The 22,725-nt window shown below is 43.2% G+C and overlaps 1 protein-coding gene across 4 annotated transcripts in view; it reads left to right on the plus strand.

The window, feature by feature from the left end:
- fat3a (FAT atypical cadherin 3a) overlaps window positions 1-22,725 on the plus strand; it is a 204,433-nt gene that overhangs the window by 131,502 nt on the left and 50,206 nt on the right. For 3 of the 4 annotated variants that reach the window (XM_034097345.1, XM_034097346.1, XM_034097347.1), the window contains exons 5-7: window positions 10,353-10,667; window positions 11,151-11,361; window positions 18,411-18,550. In XM_034097345.1, the coding sequence (XP_033953236.1) occupies window positions 10,353-10,667; window positions 11,151-11,361; window positions 18,411-18,550 (666 nt within the window). Of the gene's footprint in view, window positions 1-10,352; window positions 10,668-11,150; window positions 11,362-14,543; window positions 14,613-18,410; window positions 18,551-22,725 lie in introns of all 4 variants that reach the window. The other variant, XM_034097344.1, reaches the window with a different exon arrangement.

Consider the following 22,725-nt stretch of genomic DNA (forward strand, 5'->3'; position numbering starts at 1 on the left):
ACAACTGTGAAACCTTTTCAGCTGGAAAAAGGCTATTAAGATAAGATTAGATAGGACTTTATTTATCCCGAAGGAAATTGTTGTGCCAGAGTTACAAAAATACAACAAACACAGCAGCATAATAATAAAACTGTACACTAACAGTGCAGTGAAAATAGCAATTAAATAACTACAAGAAACATACACGGTCACTTAATTAATGTAAAATACTGTGCGGTGGCGAGCAGTATTTAGTAATGCAAAAAAAGCAGTGGCAGATACGTAATGTATATACGTATCATGCCTCCAATTGACGAATATGAAGCAATAATCAAGCATCTGATATGTCTCCGGGTGGTTATAATGAAGCAGCTTGATGTCATTTTAAGCAGATCTGCCCGCTGGCATGGCACATCTCAGAGGCTGCACGTGTATCATGCTTTCTCCCTCACATGCTGCAGGGATTTCATGACATGGCGCTTGTTATTCTGGAAAGCAGCTGTGGGCAGCCAGTCATCTAAGAAAACAAATGCATTCGGTCAGTGATCAATGCAAACTGGTTTTGTCCTGCTGTGTCCATTCTGGCTGGAGAGTATTAAGTGACAGTGGTTACATTACTTTCCAAATCACAGAAACAAATAGTCCTACGCCCCTGGTACTGACCACCATATATCCTATATGATGTCACGTATTGAAAGATGGCATCAAATTGTGGTCGGACCTGCAGTCATCTTGACCTATTCTTTGATTCGGCAGTTACAGATTTGACCAAATGTGTGCTCTCATAAGGATGCTTATGTTCAGACACTATTCAACATCTGATATTTTGTACATGTAAGTTCATTTCTGCATGCATGACCTTTAACATTTCCCAAGAGTCTTAAAGGTCCCATGTCATGCTTTTCCGGTTATCACCCGTCCCCTTGTGTGTTAGGAAGCTTTTTCTGCATGTAACCGGTCTGCAGAGTCACGAACCCTCAAAGTACACCCTGTAGCGAGTACAACTCTAACACAGAAAAGACCTGTCTGTGCTGCCCCAGAACGCCTCGTTGGGCATTTCTCTTTTTCCATTGTTTTATTCCTGGGTACAGTGACGTGCCCACACCCAAATGGACCCATTCCGTGGAGCCGTTATGTCACACACACACACACACACACACACACACACACACACACACACACACACACACACACACACACACACACACACACACAATCTTTTCTCAGCTGCAGCTCCGCCGATTTCTCTTCCCTCCAATTTGTCCCCATAAGGGAAGCCAGTCCCCACACGTGACTATGTAAACAGATTTAGGTCCCCACAAGTATAGTAATGCTAGACCACACACACACACACACACACACACACACACACACACACACACACACACACACACACACACACACAGTCCCCTCTGCTCTTCGCTGTCCTCAGTGAGGTTTGCATTAGCTCGGTAATAGAGTCGGTGTGAAAGCGGTGTGCGTGCGGTGGTCTCTGTTAGACAATAATGGGAACCTGTCTCCACTCTGCTCTAGCGTGATTAGAGATAAATTGTGACACTGCTGGCTTTCACATGACTCATAGAATCCAGTGTGTGTGTAGACTGTGTGCTTGTGTTGTGCATGCTGTTTGTGTATCTGTGTGTGTGTTGGCTGTGAGCAAACTGGGGACAAGCGACAAAAACATGGTACATTGCGCTTTCGTTTTCGCCTGGTTCGTGTTCACATTGACGAACAAAAAGGACTTAAGCGGGCAAAAACCTGAGATTATTTTAAGCTAACCTGACAGCTGTGGTTTGGAAGCACTACGCACTTATCGTCATAGCGTCTTTTTCTGGCAGAAAGAAAGCTCAACATTCATAGGCAGCAACATCCAGGGATCTGGCATTGTATACCTATTTGGGCTACTTGAAATTAGTTTGACGTAATGTTTTCTCCATGAACACTACGGAAAATGTCTGACTGTTGCTGTGAGTTATAGTAGAAATCTTATGATCGGAAGGTCAGGGGTTCGATTCCCATTCCCTGAAGTCAATATGTCGATGTATCCTTGGCCAAGAGGCTGTGCTATCAGTTGCTCCCGATGGAATGGCAGTGTGTGAACATGAGTCTCCCTGAGCAGGTGACACCTTGTATGGCAGCCTCTGCCTCTGCATGAATGGGCATATATGCTGACTTGTAAATGTAAAAGCGCTCTGAGAGGTCGTTAAAGCCCCTGTCACACTGTCCCGAAATGTACACACGAATATTGAATTGTGAATTTCGCACGAAGATGGCCCCGAACCACACACGAAGGCAACATTTACATTACATTTAAGACATACAACTGCAACGAAAGTAACACAAACAATGATGTTAAATTACTATGATACTGTACGGATATTTTCAGACTTTGTTCTTTACTTTATCCATCTTCATATGTAGAAGATATTACGTTTTCTCCTTAATGTTGTTTCCATAGCAACAACAACTTCCTGTCAACTCGGCTTCAAAATAATATATTATATCAATTTGTGTTTCACAGAACACAAATTGGGTTATTTACATAATATGTTTACATGATTTTGTTGTGCAATAAAACAACCCGATGGACACACGATAAAGGAAATGTTCAAATTCGGCTGTGATCGTAGCAACATCGGGCCATTCGTGAGGGCATCTTAAGCCATCGTATGATCGCTGATGGAGTTTCTCAGGCTCCGGCAGCAACTTCGTGAGCGGAGGCAAAATCTTTGGCATGCCAAAAAATTGTCGAAGGACCTTGTGAAGGTTCATTTTCGTGTTGAATTTGTGTGTCCATTTTGCCATCGTGAGGGCATCTTGTTATCATCGGTGCCATCGGGCATTCGCCCCGATCAGAGTGAGCGTGAATGCACCGATGATAACACGAAGATGACACGACTTGACAAGATGCCCTCACGAGTGCCTTACGAAGTTGCCGCTCACGAAGTTGCTGCCGGAGCCTGAGAAACTCCACCGGCGGCCATACGATGGCTTAGATGCCCTCACGAATGGCCCGATGTTGCTACGATCAGAGCCGAATTTGAACATTTCCTTTATCGTGTGTCCATTGGGTGTCAATTTCGGGACAGTGTGACAGGGGCTTTAGACTGAACAGCACTATATAAATGCAGTCCATTTACAAATTGCTCTCACACTTCGTATGAAGGAGCTTGTCACAGCTCAGTCTGACAGCCGGTCGATGATCTTGTACGGAGATAAAAGCTCAACACTCATCGGCAGCAAAATCCAGCTTGTAAAACCTGATGTGAGCACTTGCAGAAAAGAAATCTGAGCTTGTGTGCATACCTTTACACTTGTATAAAATATCCACGTATATATGTGAACCAAATTTGAAGTCACAGAAGGAAAAAAAATGTGTGTAGCTTGTAGAAAAAAATTAACTTAGTGATGAAATGTTCACTTGCAGAAAGATATATTTTTTTGTAATATATTTTCCATTACAACTGCAACTTGATTATTACAACCTCTCAAATCAGTCATTATAACTTGACGAATCTGCTCTGGCAGTATAAATCGACGAATCTGCGGTCTTGACTTTTGCTACACTTCTTGCGATGAATGTGTCGCAAAAGTAATTTTCACCTGTCGATGTCGGGGGAGGAACATGGGGAGAAAGGGGGGTTGGAGTGAAGGGGCGGAGCTATCAGAACGACGAGGCGCAAGCTCGGGTCAGTCACACACCTACTGTTGCCCCTTTCACACGCAGCTCCCGTTTTAGCTCCGTGCTTCGCTCACAACAACAACAATGGGGGACTGCGTCGGGTCGATGATCGTGTTACTTTTAATCATACGAAGCCAGATTCAATTAAATAACTACTTCTCCAACCTTATACTTTTCTCCAGAGTGCCGGGGTTCATTGTCTATTAATGTGTTACAGCGGCATGTTCCGACCGCTGCAGTTTATTCACTCACAGCAGCGGCTGTTTAGTATTCACTGTCTGACTGTCACACAAGCAGCTGATCAATATCCCCAATTCCCAGAGGTGGGGACTCGAGTCACATGACTTGACTCGAGTCAGACTTGACTTGAGACTTGCTTGACTAACATTGATAAAAGACTTGACTTGACTTTGACTTGGTATTCATGACTTGAGACTTGACTTAAGCTTGAGATAGATGACTTGAAAGGACTTGACTGTTTAAAATTAAATATTTGCGTTTGTTTTTGTATTGAGATATTACGTTTAGTTTTTTCGAAAAACGTGATTATCGCGCCATGCGCGCAAACCTGGCAACCCACTAGAAGGCAGGAGTGTCAGTTAACATGGCAGCGGCTAGCTTTACTCCAAAAATAGTCAAGTTTGGATTCAAGGATTATGTTGTCGATTACGCTAATAAGAAAAGAACAGCGGTATGCAGGGTCTGCAGCATAAAGATCAGTGACAGGACCACCACAGCATCCAACTTAATTCGTCACTACAAAAAAACCCACAGAGAAAGGTAGGCTACGTGCATGTGTTAGCTAGAAAGCTAACGTTAAGTTTAAGCTACGTTAGACTTGGTTTCAAATCGATTAAGCATGGCAAAGAGAAGACAAAATGGTAAATGAACTCTAGAACCGCCAAGGGATTCATTTTGAGCGTCCACACTACAGCTTCAAAAAAATCTTGGAGCTGGGCGTGTCTGAAAGCTTGGGGATTTTTTGCGAGCAATATATATATATATAAACTCCCCAAACCGGCGAAACCCTACCAGTTTCACCCACTGTCTCTGCCACCTCCCTCCATGCCTGGTTCCTCCGGTTTGTATCCCGTTAATAGTTCTGGCCGTAAAGAACCGGGTGATTTGCTACCGTAATTTCTCATTTGGAATATGAGGAAATTAACTGCGGTCTGGCTCTCCCAGCTTACATGCGGTTTGATTGGCTAGCGCTTGTACTGACAGATTTGCATAAACGGGATTTGATTGGCTGACGCTTCCAGCTCAGCTTCAAAAGTTGAACATTGCTCAACTTTTGAATCCTGAAAATCCTGGAAATCTTCGCTTCGCTCCCCCACAATGCAGTTCGGCGAAAAGCGAGGCAAAGTGACGTCATCCCCATTCAAAGTCAATGGGCAGAGAAGCGTTGGAAGCGGTGGAAGATTCGTCTAATGGCCCGTCCACACAGCGGCGTGCGCTGACGCTTGCCGGCGGGCGTGTCTGAAACTCGACCAACAACCAATCACATGAATCTCCCGCCCCTGACACACAAGCAGCGGTTTGATTGGCTAGAGCTTGTACTGGCATATGATTCGATTGGCTGACGCTTCTGCCGAGGCGTCAAAAGTTGAACATTGCTCAACTTTTGCAGCGAGCCACGCCAGCTACGCTCCGCGTCGCTTCCCACGATGCATTTCGGCTAAAAGTGATGTCACCCCATTCAAAGTGAATGGTGAAGCGTCAACGCACGCCGCTGTGTGGACGGGCCGTAAAGCTGCTGTGTGGACGTACCGTAATGAAACATTGATTCCTCTCTTTCGGCTGAAACTGGGTTACAATAACGAATGGATTTAATGCCTGTTTTGTCTTGACTCCAGTCTAGTGCCTTGACATCAATTATCTGTGTTGTTTTCATTTTATCCTTTGATTAATATATTGAAAACTGATTTTGGCTCTGGTTTTTCACGGTCTCTGAAGATGCTATTTTAAGGAGCTGACACACAACATATGTTGTCGAGTGAAGGGCATCACTTGTTTTTTAATACATAAAAGGTAGACACATTAATGTACACACACACACACACACACACACACACACACACACACACACACACACACACACACACACACACACACACTGATAGTACTAAGAGCTTTTAAAGAATAACATGTATATATCTTACTCTATCTTCCTCCTCCTTTCTCCCATTTCCTATGATTATGTTTTCTCCACCTGCTTTTCCTTCTATAGTCAGTAATCTTGTAAGCCAGGTTGGGGATAACTCTTTCTTCACAATCACTGCAGTTCCTCATGTCTGGCATTTTCTAAAATGACAGATGGTATTCGTAAATGAAGGCAGCCATGAGCACAGGGGAAATGAACTGCTGCTGTGTCGTGAATCGGTGACAAGCTGCAAAGTGATTGCACTTCCAGCTAAATTAATATAAATTTAGGACACAGACGAAAAGCGTGCTTTGTAGCTTTCATTGGCTAGCTCCGCCTCTCAGTGATTACCTTCTTTATCATTTCAGAAGAACAAAAGCAGAAGTAGCTTTCGAAAGATAGGAAGACATATTTATACATTTTCATCCTACTTGTCAGAAACGGACAGACAACAGAAGCAAATAGAGTGTGATTAGATTATATTGTATTTGATTGCACTTTATTGTCCTTGCACAAGTACTGGGGAAATGAAATGCAGTTATCATCAGCGGAAGTGCAGACAAAGCAGTAAAATGTAGTGACTTTAACTTTTTGACCAACTAATGTCGGATCTAGCCTTCAAATAAGCAAAACACTTGAAGTGCTAATGTTATTCATGTATTCATTTTGATCGCATGAATTAAATATGATTTCAAATGAGCCATTGACTGGTGGAATGTATTAAAGTGCATGTACTCAAGGACTGTACTTAATTACATTTTTGAGGGACTTTACTTCAAAAGTATTTTCAATGAATTCTGCTTTAAACTTCCCCTCAATATTGTTTTTATTTTATTTATTTGTACTGCATTTAACCCTGTAAAGCCCAAATATAGAAAAACATTTGAATGTATTTGTTGACCTTTCAGATGTTGTTGTAGGGAGCCTCCGGAGCAGAAATGAAAGAGTTTTCATATTTTTTACGTGTTGGTAAGTTTTTAGGGAAATGTTGTAATATTGCTACGTTGGCCTTAGCTGGGAGCAGAATTCCTGTATTTCTACTCACATTGTCTGAATACATATATTGAACAACTAAGGTTGATTTTCAGGATTGATTGCTTACTTAGCCCCATATCAGTATAGCATGAATAATAATCACAGTCACATTTTTTATGAATAGTCATTTATTAATTAAATATGAATACAATGGTAGTCCAAAAAACAGTTCCTATCGTCGGAAAAGCACAGACGAACGTCACACTTGGTGCATTGTGTGTTTGTGTACCCTTTACTGCAGTGTCTGCAGCGTCCTCTCTTTGTCTTCACTGGAAAGTGTGCGTTCATCCAGTGGAGGTTGTGATCTCTGGATGGACTCCCATCACCTGAGGATGGTCTCTTCTGAGCATTCGACGGGCTCCTTGATGTCACCGTCGCTGCTGGGCTCCCCTTACCTGAAGATGGTCGTCCCCTCTTGGGTGTTTTCAGAGGAGTTGTGTTCACCTGATTAGAACAGAATCAATTTAGATACATGTCACAAATACATTAGGAAACAAGTAAAACATATTACAGTGAAATGTAAAAAAATATTACATACGGCAAATAGCAGAAATGCATTCTTACCAGGATGAGAGAGATCTGCCTGAAACTGTCTCCTGTTCAGGATCTCCGGCTCCATCTTTAGAGCGCTGCAGTCCCGCTGGTAGAGGAGCCAGGCGTTGATCACAGCAAGGAGGATGGTGTGCCAGAAGATGTACGCGTACCAGCGTCGGGACTTCATGGGGAACTTGTATTTGGCCGTAAACGAGTCCAACAAATCCACACCTCCCATGTACTTGTTTTAAGTACCCACAATGGAAGGCCTCTCAACTTCTACATAGGTTTTGTTGGCTTTGTCCCAGCGTTGAACGTTCTGCACAGGGTCTGGTCCAGCGAAGGATGAGACAAGTGTGGCCGCTCTGCTGTCATACCATTTGACAGCACAGATGTTGTGGTTGGCCTCCACTCGGATGTCAAAGCTTCCTCTCCCTTGTTTCTTCAAGCTCTTCTCCTCTTGAAGGTTACAGTTGGGTAAGCGCACCTGCCTGGCTATTCCCACGTAATGAATCCCACGATCAAGGAGCTTCACTACCAATGGGACGCAGGTGAAGTAGTTGTCTGCGTAGATCTTGTAGTTCTGACCTTCTGGAAGCGTGGAGGCAAGCTTCATCACAACATCACCTGACAATCCAAGTTCAGACTTGGCTCGTATCTAGGGATGCTCCGATCGATCGGCCATCGATCTTTATCGGCCGATATTCACTGTCTGCCGATCGATCGGTGCTCTCTATAAAGGCCGATCAGGAGAGCCGATCGGCCGATGACACTTTTCTCTGTGCGCGGCAAAACAAGCTCGCCAAAATGGCTTCACCAGTCTGGCAGTATTTTAAGGTGTCTGAAAAAATGACAATAAAATAGCGGTATGCAACGTGTGTGAGGCAGAGATCCTGCCTCTTCTTTGTGGAAGCGCCAGTAAATGAGCCCCATTAACTGAGTTTTAAATATCACTTTACATGGAAGATCCCAATAGCCCCCACCCACTCGATCGGATCGGCGATCGGCCCCAACATTGGCGATCGGAGCATCCCTACTCGTATCCCATTGAGACTGCCTTGGTACACATCAAAGTCACAGATCATTCCAGAGATTCCAGTTCTCGCCCACACTTTGAACCCCCATAGGTGTGGCTTGCCTCGCATGGATTGCTTGATGCTACTGAATTTCCCCTTGAAAGGAATCACCATCTCCTCCACAGAGTTGTGTTCTTCTGGTACCACCTGCAGGCTTTTCTCTCTGAATGTATCACGCCAGGGTCTGAGTTTCCAGAGTTTGTCTTTCTTTTCCATCTCTGACACTGTCAAGTTGTTTACAAAATGTAATGATGTCAACAGAAATTGGAATCTGTTGCGTGCCATCACATCAGAAACAGGGGAATACCGTGTGTCTGTCTCCCAATACATACGGACTCCAGACATTTGTACTAGGCCCATCTTCAGGTACATGCCAATCAGTTTCTCAATTTCCTTTGTATTTGTGTTGATGGATGTTCCATTCTTTTGAAAGCTGTACTCATTTGTGTTGGTTACCAAAGCCTGAATCATGTCTTTTGACACAAACTTCTGGAAGTACTCCAGTGGTGTGTGGAGGTAAATGACATCCTCTGTGGTGTCTGGACCAGAAAAGTCAATATTGGGACTGATGAAATATGTTTTCAGCCAGTCACGGGGCTTGGTGGGTTTATGTTGTTGGAAAAAAAACACTGACACATAATAGTTATCCAGCAGCAGGATACAATATAATTAAAATGATCTCCACTATGACCAGCTGTTATATAGACACATTAAAGCAATAATCAATAATTATAATCCAGTTATTTAATATATATCATTTTGAAATGGGCCATTACCCACAACAGGCAACTTGAGTAAGATTTTGAATACAGTACTTTTACTTGTAACAAAGTATTATTGCTACTTTTACTTAAGTATAAGATATTCCACCTCTGTCCGTTGAACAATTGATTATTCATTGATTATTATTTACCAATACGCTAAGGTATTTGAGCAAAGGTGTTCTTTCCGCCTCTGCTATCCTAGCCTCATCCTGGCTACATCCCACTTTGGCCAAATGGATGATGAACAGTTCTTCCCCTTGACATTTTTGACAACATTTAAATTATTTTCAAGTTAAGGTTCTAGACAACAGTGCCCTTGATTTATCTTTCACAACTCCCAACGTCAGAAATGTTCGAATCACCACCTGGCTTTGACTGTACCATCAAATGGCCAAAGTCCAAATGTGCATAAGCGATAGTACAGCTTTTAAAAGCACCTTTAATACCTCATTCACACCAATGGTGTTTCAGGGCCGGTTCGGAGCTGGAGCTTGAAAAGGGTTTTCCTGTTCACACCGCAGCGGAGCAGCCTCTTAGCTCCGGCCTCTTAGCTCCGGAATCCGGTTTGTTTCAAGCACCAACAAATTGTCCGGCTGGAGCAAAAGCACCGCATATGTCACGCTTACGTTGAGGCGAGGGCAGGGACAGGGGCGGGATCAACTCCTGAACAACAACAAGAAGCCGGCGTTTTATCCAGTTTGTACACAACGATGGAGAAACTTAACAGGCAGCAGTGGTCCACTGAAGAGACCAGCTACCTACTGGGAATCTGGTCTTCCGAAGAGGTACAGAGGAAACTGGAGCACAATCGGCCATTGTTGTTGTTGTTAATGTGAGCTGTGAGGGGTTTCCGCACGGTTTGGCTTTATGAAGCAGGCACGCAAACGGTTACATCATGACGCAATGAAGCAGCACCAGTCGGACTCTGGGCGGTGTGAAAAGAGCCGGAGCTAAACCGAAGAACCGATTCTGAACCTGAAAAGCTCTAGCACGGAGCTTGGTGTGAATGAGGTATAAGTCCTCTGTTGGTTTAGTCTTCCAGAGGCCTTGGGTGCCTCCGCTTTCACGTCTTCATATCCCTGAATTGAAACACATGTTCTGCGTGTGTATTTGTATTGAATCTGTCACTTCCCCTGCAGGTGTTGGTGTCAGACGGGGGTCCAGGAGCCAGGCAGAGCACAGTGTGGGTGATGGTTCAGGTTCTGGATGAAAACGACAACAAGCCCACGTTTCCAGAGAAGGTCTACCAGGTGAAACTCCCAGAGAGAGAGCGCAGGAAGAAGGGCGAGGCCATCTATCGGGTGTTCGCCTACGACCGCGACGACGGGCCCAACAGCGACCTCTCCTACAGCATCGTGGACGGAAACGAGGACGGGAAGTTCTTCATCGACCCCAAGACTGCAGTGGTGTCTTCACGCAAGGCCTTCACTGCCGGGAGCTACGACATCCTGACTGTACGACAACCTTTAGCAGTTATTAGGAAAATGTCAGCTACGTTACGAACAAAAGTTTGACTTAATATCTAAGTATCGATATTGTGGTTATGATGTCATTTCACCTAAGCAGACATTTCCAGAACTAGAATCATTAGAATCAAAATACTTGAGTTATCCCAGTGGAAATGGGTTTTTGTTAAATGAATGAAAAAAAAGATAGGCATTAGATAGACAAGATAGACATTAATATAAAATGTCCAAATAAATATCAAATAAAATAAAATAATAAATATAAACTCAAGAAGTTAAAATAAGGCGGTGCAAATAGAGGTTAAATATAATAGACATTAATATAAAAGTAAAATGTCAAATAAAAGATCAAATATATTAGATTCAAAATATTTACATATAAGAAGTAAATACATTTGATTCTTAGAAATGTTGATACGTCTTTATTTGTTGTTTCAATAAATGCTTCAATCTCTCATTCCTGCTATCCAGGTCAAAGTGACCGATAACGGGCGTCCTCAGAGATCCTCCACGGCTCGCCTGCACATCGAGTGGATCCGTCGACCCCCCCCCTCCACGCTCCCCTTGCTCTTCGATGAGCAGTTCTACAATTTCACCGTCATGGAGAATGACAAGGTGTCAGAGATTGTGGGCGTGGTCTCCCTGCAGCAGAGCTCCGCCCTCGTGTGGTTTGACATTACAGGTAAACACCCCCCTGTAGGTGAGGGCGATCCTCTCTCAGCCGGTGGAGAGCTGTGTGTCGTGTGAGGTAGGGCATGGTGTGTGTTGGTGTGTGTTTGAGGTGCAGCTCAGATACTGTGGCCTTGCTGCATGATCTGTTATGCTCTGCCCATCCCAGTCGCCACGGCGGCAGCTTCTCCAGTTGTCCGGACATGATATGGATTGAAATCGCGACTGACCAAAAAGATCTTCATGTCGTCCTGAATCTATTTGGAAGGGATGTTCCCTTTTAAGGGATTTCATCTTATTTATAAGTATATTACTCTATGACTCATTTAGTTCCTTTCATAATGTCTCTGCTTAGAGAACCCATGGGCTCTCGATACATGCAGACACATTTTAAAGCCACTGTGACATTCCCCTTTAAATTGGGAAATGCCCAACATGGCGCACTTAAATCCTTTGAATCCGTCAAAGTTCACTTTCACCCACTTGAAAAGGCTTAACAAGATGATGTCATGCCCAGTGCGCTAAACTCAATTATTTACGCATTATGTATGTTGACGATTCTGGGGTTGTAAAAGTGATTAAAGAATTCTAATAATCAGTACTTTTGATTATAATTCCATTAGTTTCTTTATATGTCAATATGTAAACAGAGTTCCCCAGCCTTGATACATGCACTGAGGGCTCTCTGCGCCCACATTATCAGTTAGGACTGCAGTCCCCACAATGCACCATCCGTTTTCCTTTTTGTGTCACTGAGCAGTGACATGGGTGTGTATCCAGCTGGAGATACCTTCTGGCTCGTGCTTCAGGCTCTCCATTGCTCTATCTTTTCTCTCTTCCTCATGATGTCTCTGTCCGTCCCTCTCTCCTTCCCACTCCTTCACTTTAACTAGTATTAATGAGGCCGTTCACAACAGGAGAGAGACTGCATCATTCCAATGTGTGTGCAAAAGCAACAATAATTAATAACAACAGTATTAATATGAAACAAATATGTATGTATACATTTGTAGTCATGCATAATAAATACATACATAAATCATTCATATTAATGAACTGAATGTGAATGTAAGGCTTATGCACACTTACAGTTGCCAGAAAAAATGTGAACCCTTTGGAACGACCTGGATTTCTGCATAAGTTGGTCAGAACATGTGTTCTGATCTTCATCTAAGTCACAACAACAGACACACACAGTCTGCTTCAACTAATAGCACACAAACAATGATATGTTTTCATGTTTTTATTGAACACACCACGTAAACATTCACAGTGCAGGGTGGAAACAGTATGTGAACCGCGAGGCTAAAGACTTCTTCAAGAGCTACTTGGAGTCAGGAGTCAGCCAGCCTGGAGTCCATCAAGGAGACGAGATTGGAGGTGTTGGTTGAAGCGGCCCTGCCCTATAAAAAATACACCAGTTTTGAATGTGCTATTCTTAAGAAGCATTGCCAGATGTGAACCATGCCTCGCTCAGAAGAGCTCTCAGAAGACCTACCATTAAGAACTGCTGACTTGCATAACGCTGGACAGGGTTCCAGAAGTATCTCTGAAGCCTTGATGTTCATCAGTCCACGGTGAGACAAGTCGTCTATACATGGAGAAAGGTCAGCACTGTTGCTACTCTCCCTAGGAGTGGCCGTCCTGTAAAGATGACTGCAAGAGCACAGCGCAGAATGCTCCATGAGGTGAAGAAGAGTCCTAGAGAGTCAGCTAGAGGCTTAAAGAACTCTCTGGCACATGCTAACATCTCTGTTGACGAATCTACGATACGTACAACACTGAACAAGAATGGAGTTCCTGGAGGACACCACGGAGGAAGCCACTGCTGTCCAGAGAAAACATTGCTGCACGTTTGAAGTTTGCAAAAGAGCACCTGGATGTTCCACAGCACGACTGGCAACATGTTCTGTGGACCGATGAAACCAGAGCTGAGTTGTTTGGAAGGAACTCACAACGCTATGTGTGGAGGATCCAAAGGGTTCACATACTTTTACTTGCAACTGTATACAAGTGCAGTTTTAAGGCGCGTTGAAGAACAAGAGTATATGCATAATAGATGCATTGATCAAAAAAGTCTGATATGTTCATCATGATCCTGTGTCGCAGTCATGTGTTGCATGTGTTATGTATAGGCTCAAAGAAAAATCTATATATTACATTAATACAACAAATAGTTCAACGTATAATATCTAATATTTCCGCTTAGAACTCTATATGTTGTTGAGTTGTGTTATAACTTTCAAAGCTAGAGTAATGTGAAATATTTTTTATCAAAGTGACGGTGTGCTTCTTCGGGCCTCGATGAATCAAGCTATCAGTAAAACAAGCTAACGTTAGCCTTTAGCTCGTAGCCACTCAGTCCCGGGGAAACACTGCAAACAGACCAAAACATGTTGATTGCGATATATAAAGGGTGTTTACCAAAGGTCACTCTGTCTTAAGAGAAAAAGAAAGAACATGTCATGTCCATAACATTTTTAATTAAAAGGTGGGGTAGGTAAGTTTGAGAAACCGGCTCGAGATACACGTGTTGTTATATTCCATGGAATGCTCTTAACATCCCGATAGCAATGAATATCTGAAGTGCTTTGACAACAAATCCATTAAAAAATATCATCTGTGGAAGCCGTGGCGCTGTAAAAAGCTCGACCAATCATCTGAGCCGGCCCGGCTAAAGTAACTGGATGGCCTACCTGCCTGTCAGCCTTCCATCTGTGCACAAACTTATCTCGTGCCCTCATTGGTCATGTGCGTGTGTGTTGGAGGAGGGGCTCTGTGAGGAAGTGGCAGATTTTTTCCGGTTGTTTATTTTCAAATGCTAGCGCACTAGAGCTGGTTTCTCCAAAATTACCTAACCCACCTTTAAGACTTCGTTCCTCAAAAATGTGCATAAGTGAAGTTAAACCCATCAGAAAAAAAGCATTTTTGAAATTGGCTAAAAGGACAAATGTCCCTAATAAGACATTAACCGTGTTGTTTTCCGTAGAATTCATCATAGCATTAAATAGATAGAGGTTCACTTCTTTAAATCTTTCTCTGTCCTTCCTCCTCCTCCTCCTCCTCCTCCTCCTCCTCCTCCTCCTCCTCCTCCTCCTCCTCCTCCTCCTCCTCCTCCTCCTCTCCCTCGGGCCTGTCTGCCTCCCTGTCTCACCTTCTCTTTCCTCTTTCTCCTTAATGCTTCATGCCTGGAAGGTCCCAGGTCTTTTCGTGAGATGTTCTATATTCTGCAGAGCGCTTGTGGCAGGAACTGTTCCTCAGAAGGTATCTCGATTCCTATTTCCTCTTCCTGCTGTCCTCTTTTTTCACTTCCTGTCCTTGTTTTCCTCCATATTTTTTCCTTTTCCTTGCCCTTTTTTTCCGGTGCCCATCACGTCCCGTGCTTCTCATTGATGCTGCTGACATATTGAGTAAACTGTGTGTGTGTGTGTGTGTGTGTGTGTGTGTGTGTGTGTGTGTGTGTGTGTGTGTGTGTGTGTGTGTGTGTGTGTGTGGTGTGTGTGTGTGTGTGTGTGTGTGTGTGTGTGTGTGTGTGTGTGTGTGTGTGTGTGTGTGTGTGTGTGTGTGTGTGTGTGTGTGTGTGTGTGTGTGTGTGTGTGTGTGTGTGTGTGTGTGTGTGTGTGTGTGTGTGTCAGCAATGGACTACATTGAAGCCAAGGTTCATTGGTGGGCAGAACGGTTTGGTAAAAAGGTATCGCAACCTTTTTATCTGCTCCCATGGCAACAACCACCAGGGTTACAGCTCTGTCTAATGACCTGTGTTAGCAGCACCTGTACACACACTCCTTATGGAATGAAGGCATGCCTTCTTGCAGCACTTTTTAAAGGCAGGTTCACAGGGGCACACTCGTCTCCGTCTCTCTGCTGACCCATTAGCTTAACAAATGGCTGCAATCCACTGCTGGGCAGCAGGTTGGGGCTGAAGAAGACAACACAGCCTGCAGCACCAAACACACGGCGCTTAAACACCATCGTCAGCTGAAGCACCCGTCCGTTTAATCCACACCAACTCTGAAAGATGTGCCGAGATTGCACTCTGCTGACACTAGTAAAAAGAAAAGTAAAAAATACTGGGAAGTGGAGTGAATAAAATGCAGACTCCGAGCGGTGTGTTGGATGTGTGTGAATATAAGTGTAGCTCTTCTGTAAGACTGATACACAACAAACTCTTCAAAAAGCTGGTGTTGTCCTCAGGATTGGCTAGAGAGAAAGAGGAAGCAATATTTTCTAAGCAGCGTATCTGAGAAAAAACGTTATAGATGGAAAGAATAGATGTGCACATACACAGAGAAATACACACATTTAAAATGCAAAATACAAAGAGTGCATATACAGACAGACTACACATACACCCACACAGACCAACCACACCTTAAACACAATGACTCATTATTCTGTTGACATTACAGAAGCTCTGAAAGGCATACAACCTTCTGCTGATCCAACTGATGTTCTGTCCTGAGTTGATTTGACTGTTCTTTTGATGCAATACTGATTCTGGCCACAAGGGGCTGAAGATTCAAGATGCAAGGCGTTATTGTCATATGCAAAGATTCTACAGTGTATTTATCAGAATCAGAAATCCTTTATTATTCCCACAGCGGGGACATTGCAGTGCTACAGCAAAAGTTGAATAGCAGGAAAAAAAAAGAGACATGAAATAATCAAAAAAGTAAAGCACACATTAGTAATAAAATATAAATAAAGACAAAATAGTTCACAACCATGGCTCAAAGATGAGTAGCAGCAATTTAAGTAACCTGATTGTCATAGATATAATTTAAGTATTGTGACCTTAAAGGGCTTGGGACATTTATAAAAATAAGTATTTTCTTCATTAAAGTGATTATAGCGCCGTACAATTGCAGATATATTGCAGATGTATACCTGTTATTGAGTAAAAGTATTTCATATTAAAGATGTCATCCAGTGCGAACAGGAGCTGCTAGTAACTGCTACTGTAGCTAGTGGAGGTGCAAAAGTGTCACTGCATGGATGACAGGACAGCAGCAGGGTGGAGGTTAAGAGGTTAACTCTGATCACACTACGTTATTACTAGCAGAGTGAGGTGAGACATCACCATGTTCAGTGAACTGTCCATCTGAACCAATGAGAATGGACTTGGCCTCAGACAGGCAGTGGAAACTAATTTTAGACCCGAACAGAGGCTTGTTTGCCTCCCCCTGTTTTGCGGAGTGCTGGGTTGTTTCTCTCTGTAATTTGGCCGTCAGCAGGCGGGAGGCTATTTCCAGCCTCAGTAGGACTCTTGCCAGAGCCTTTTCTTCTGTATGCCCTCAATAAGGATGATAAGGTCGGAGGGCTGACGTGGCTGTTTGAAGCTGCCCGTCATTAATATGTTATGGTGCACACAGAACCATGTCCACATTGCCACATGTACTCTTCTGTCTGTTTGAATACTGAGCAGTCCAAGGTCAGATAGCCTTTCTTGCTTAGGAAGGTTCCTAACAGAGGGAGAAGACTCCGGAAGAATCAACCATGATAAAAGCTGTTCACATCATTTAGATGTTAGGAAAGGAGCTTTATTGGTTCCCTTGGTATCTCCATATGAAACACCGGACCATCCTTTAAGAAAGGAGAGGAGATAATGTTGTCCCACAATTCCTTGTGCCCACAACATTGTAACCTAACTTTTACTAACATGACCTACACATGTTGAAAGCAAAACCTACAGATATTAAAATATATATATTTCTAAAGGATTCAAAGCCGATGTATTGCAATGTCCGGACATCAATTAGATGAGTGCAGACTAACCCATTGATGGAAGTGAACACACACACACACACACACACACACACACGCGCACACACACACACACACACACACACACACACACACACACACACACACACACACACACACACACACACACACACACACACACACACACACACACACACACACACACAGTAAGCCATGGCTAAGTGGTAATGACTGTGTTCATAAATTATTAGAAAGATTTGCCATCGAGGAATCCCTTTGAGCCTGCAACACCTGCAACACACACAGACACACACACACACACACACACACACACACACACACACACACACACACACACACACACACACACACACGTTTAATTAAATGTGGCTGGTGAGATGAGTATTAATGCCTGATAACAAGCACAGCTCCACCTCCAGAACAGCTTATTCTGTTCTATAATAATACTGTGACAATGGTAGTACAGTTGTAAGTGTCTCTATCCTAATTGTGAGATACCTTTTTATTTATTTAAAACAATAACTCAATCAAGCATGAGACAAAATAACCTTTTATGTCACAATAACAATATTATTCCAAAACATCTTCAGCATATGCTCAAAACGTATAAAGTGATGTCATGTTAGCTAGGGTTAGGGCTGCTGTGTGGGATTAGGGTGTTCGGCTTTATAAGCATTTAAGCAAGGATGCACAAGTAGACATATATTTCATCTGGTGATTTAAAAAAAAAAAAGTAGTTAATTTCCCAACTGGTGTGTTTCCGCGCCTTGCTTTTCTTATTACAGTTATGGTAATGTCCACGGCTTACTCATTAACATTTCTATATTGGGTTGGGAGTATCCTTTGGCCTTCAGTGCAAGAAGTGTGCAGTGTGCAAACACACACACACACAGATGGTCGCTTGCATGTCCAGTGCTAAAGCTTCATTGTGTTGCAGTGAACTTGTGCTTTGTGTTTGTTTGCAGGAGTTTGGAGAGTTGGTTTGTGTGTGGATTGTGTGTGTATGTGTACCGGGTCGGGGGGTTAACCCTGTCAGCAGCCATCCCTCCCTCATGTATATCATAACACACTCCCGAGGAAAACCAATGGAGAGTGTGGGCAGCAATGGTCTCCAGTCACGTGCAGCATGCAGAGCACCACATTCACCCCTGTGCCATATTCAAAGTGAAGACGCTTCTGCACATGAATGAAAACCATCGCTCCATAAATAAAACTGTCTGTTGTGTGTATTCACATATTCATCCCACCAATGTGTATTGTCTGTATGATTGACACGTTGTGCACCTCCCTCCTCCTATGACCTTCCTCCCGGAGCAGGTGGGACCAGCGACAGTGTGTTTGACGTGGAGAAGTCTGCGGGCACCATCATCATCGCCAAGCCTCTGGATGCAGAGCAGCGCTCCTTCTACAACCTATCAGTGCAGGCCACAGACGGAACTAACACTGCGTACACACAGGTATGGAAAAAGTAGCAATGGTCAATGGGCTGCATTTTGTATGAATGGACTGGATTTTATAAAGCGTTTTCCCCGTCTTTGCAACCCCTCAAAGTGCTTTTACATACAAGTGTACCCATGCACACAGTCATACAGAGATACCCCGTTGAACATGCCATCAGGAGCAATCTGGGTTTAGGTATCTTGCCCAAGGACATGTTGACAGCGTGGACTGGGGATCAAACCACCAAACTTTGGATTGAAGAATGACCATCAACCTCCTGAGCCACGGTGGCCCCAATGACTAGTTCTCGTTAAAAGAATCTTATAAGTTCGGTAAAGAATTGGCTAACGTAGCCAGGACCCTAAATGCATCATTCCACTCCATTACAAACCTCCTTCTCTGTTTTTCCACACCTTGCCCTCAATCCTCCGTTCCTCTTCAGCTCGTTCTGGACAGCCAGGAATTCCTCATGATCCCTAACCGTGACAGTCTTCGTCTTTCTGTTGGGAAGTGTTTTGATCTCCTTGTCAGTCCAAAGTTCGTTGTTTGGGAAGTAGCTGCCTCAATAGATATTTTTAAGGGGCAGTTAAAGACCCACCTTTTCCGACAGGCCTTTGGGTCGTCGGGGGAGGTGAGGTAGTGGCTGTCTTTTACTGGTGTTTTATCCTATGTTTTACCTGCTGCTGTTTTATGCCTTTTATTCTACATTTTATAGTTGTACTTTGAATTGTGTCCTGTGTACTGTACTGTAAAGCACTTTGTACATCCGCATTGAGACGGGTGCTATATAAATAAAGTGTTACTTACTTACTTACTCTTTTAGAGGGTATAATGCTGTTGACCTCACAGAAACAGATGCAATTTAATATCCTCTTGGAACAATTCCCAGTTGATGACATGTGAACACTTTTGTAGAGTCTCCTTGGTGCCCTTAGACCAAACCTTCAGTCTTTGTGCAGTCCTTGTTGCCTTACCAATGGATTGTAGGGGGCTTCCAGCTGTATCAGTTGTTGGTCTGTCTCCAAAAACAGGGAGGGAAAAAGAGCTGTTTGGCCCCTTCACATTGATATACAAGGGGTCCAGCACATGTTTGTAGGCTGACACAGAAGTCGGCATCGCAAGGGCTCCAGTGACTAAAAGCAATGGGATTTTCCCAGTATATAGTTGGTGGCAATCACACGTTTATGATGCTTGCACTTTTGTTCATCAGGATAATCTCGACATCTTAACACCAATGTTATATTAGTTGAATAGTTGAAGCGTAAATCCAATCACCCCAAGTAAATATCTAACGTTAGGCTTTATAGCAACTCCATGACTTCACTTTACTACCGCTAAGTTGAAGGCGGCTAATATTCGGCGCGATGACATTAAAAGTCTAATTCGCACGACTCTGTTAGAAGTTTGTTTTGATTGTGATATGATTATGATTGAAATCAACACAGATTCTGCGTTTAAAGTCCAGCAACTAAAAGATGTGGATGATGAAACTCGCGCTTGCCAAATCAGAAGGTAGTGGACTATCGAACGCAACAATGGTGCACAAGAACTCCCATGGTCTCAACGCTACTGCCTTCCCCTTGATATCAGGAGTGCAAATGCATTCCTTTACAATTATCCGTTGGAGTTAGCAGAGTGAACAAGACCTCCTCCCCCGCTCTGTTTCTCCCGTCTGTCCATACCAGCATGAAGTTGGCTAGTTCAAGCAGGCTGTCTGGTATATTCCCATCAGCCATGTTTCTGTGAAGTGGAGCAAAGTGAACCCTCTGTTAGCGGAGTGGCCGCTCACCGAGGCAGCCAGTTCATCCGTCTTGTTGGTCAGTGACCTCACGTTGGACATAATTGTCGAGGAAAGAAATGGTTCTCTATCCTTTCTCATCCTTTGATCCACATCCTTCATTGGCTCCTCTGTCAGAGCTCCACCAACACATCCTGCCAATGAACACTACTTATAACCTTTGTTGACTGAATTGAGCCGACTTTGACCTTTTCATTCAAACTAACTATTGAATTTAAAGGTTATTCTTGGAGGACATTGTTTTTCCCTGTGCTTGTTGAACTTTATGATATCAAATGGAACTATTTCAATGATTGGCCTTCCTATCGGTAACTATAACACTGTACTGAAAAAAGTAATTGCAATTTAGAAACAAGCCAACTGTTTATTCGAAGTTACACTTATTTAAACAACGAAAATGTCGCTAATAATCCCTCATTTAGAAAAACAAAGGTAAGTACATGAGGTCAAAGTTAAAGAAAAAGGTGATTTTGTAAACAAATTCATTTTACCATCCACCTTAATATACTCATTGAAATAGCTTTAACTACTGTAAGACCCAAGAGGTAACAAAGAAAGAAATACACGTGTTCCCTACTGAATTAACTTACTACATTGCAAAATTCTAGAGGGGTTGAATAATACAAATAAATACATTAAAAGAAGAACAATCCTATTCAATGTGTTCATCTACAAAGTCATATGAAACCTATTGTGTTTTCTAGACACCGTGTCAGTGAGTTGCTGAAGCGACTGTGTAGTCATTGTCGTGACCATAGTCTGTGTTGTTGTAAAACTAGATTGCAGCTGTCAATAAAATGTAATTGTATCCTCACCTCTGTGACGCGGTGTCAAGAGGTTAGCTTATGATTCTGAGGATTCCAACCCGTGTCTCTGGTTATAAAGATTTGTTGTCGTTTTGCTTTTAATCCCGTTTTGTTAAGAAGGATACATTCTTCACATACTGGCTTCTATATTTTTTCACAGTTTCAGACAAACTCCCTATTCACACACAGATACAGAGACACACACACACACACACACACACACACACACACACACACACACACACACACACACACACACACACACACCTGTAAGATGGGAGGAAGGCTCCCAGATGGAGAGTCAGCATGGCGTATGCCGCCAGGGAATGTCTCCACAGTTGAGCAACAGAAGGCCGACTGCTGCTGCATCAGGGTTTAAATTTAGACTCTTCGCCTGGCAGCACTCGACTCAACTCCTGTCTTCGTTTCCCTTCGCTTCTCTTTATGTTGTCTCTGGATAGGAATCGGAACAAATCTCAGAGTCTTTTTTCTGGATGTGTGTAAAGAGCACGTTGTCATTTCCCTCCTCCGCGAGGTCCTACTCCTGGTCCTGCTGCCATCTTGCACAGTACTTTGTAATACTTACTCAGTATGTGTATGTTGGCAGGGATAGAGTGGGCACAGATGCTCAGTGGTTAACACTGTCACCTCACAGCAAGATGGTCCTGGGTTTCAATGTAGCCCTTGATCTTTCGTTTTTGCTAAGGGTTTGGAACTTTCTACCTATTCTGTTGGTTTCTCCCACACCTAAAGTTGTACTTTGTGTGCTGTCATCTTAACTTAGAATAAGTTGCTAGAGAGTCATGAGTAAGGCAATAAAACACATTTTATTTTCAATAGATCCATGTCATGTGACCATGTAAATCCAAATGAAAACAGCTTTGATATCGGAACACTGGACAAGAGAAACACATCTTTAAATTGGATTTTATTTTTCTAATTAATGACAATAGTCTATATTTCAATCAGGAGAGACGTGATGTATGTAATACATGTTTATTATCCGTCATATTATATAAATGAAACATAATGATAGTTTATAACAAGAGAACAAAATGGTGTTTGGCGATTAGGCCCAGGTTTTGTAGCATATCATTCGGGAAGGGAAAGGACCGTTTCCGATGAACCCCCCCGGGTCTAGACACTGGTGATGGTGATAAGTGGTTATGTCCGGTTGGAAGGGAGGAGGTTAAGCTTGGCCCTGAGTTGGAAGCAGGAGGCGAAGGGGTGGAGGAGGGTTGCGCGTTGACACCTGAAAGACAGCTGATAGAAAAGGGGAGAGCATATATAGAGGGATTAACAGGTGCGATAATTAGGCTTGTGAATGGAGGGAAGTGATAGGTTGGCTAAGGAGTGGCGCTCTCTCTCATCTAGTGAAGGGAGCGAGTATTGCCATGACGTGCAATACGGAGTGATGGGTCTTCCTGTCTGAACTTGCGCTGAGCTTCATTAAGTTTTTTACTTTTAGTATATTTTCGAATAAAAAACGACAACAAGGTGGTCTAGGTCAATTTAATTATACGCTGTACGAGTAGAACACACCTCTTTTAAATGTATTTTAGTGTTCTTTATTTTATCTTATATGAAT

Source organism: Pseudochaenichthys georgianus, chromosome 13 (assembly GCF_902827115.2).
Source record: "Pseudochaenichthys georgianus chromosome 13, fPseGeo1.2, whole genome shotgun sequence".
Lineage (NCBI taxonomy): Eukaryota > Metazoa > Chordata > Actinopteri > Perciformes > Channichthyidae > Pseudochaenichthys > Pseudochaenichthys georgianus.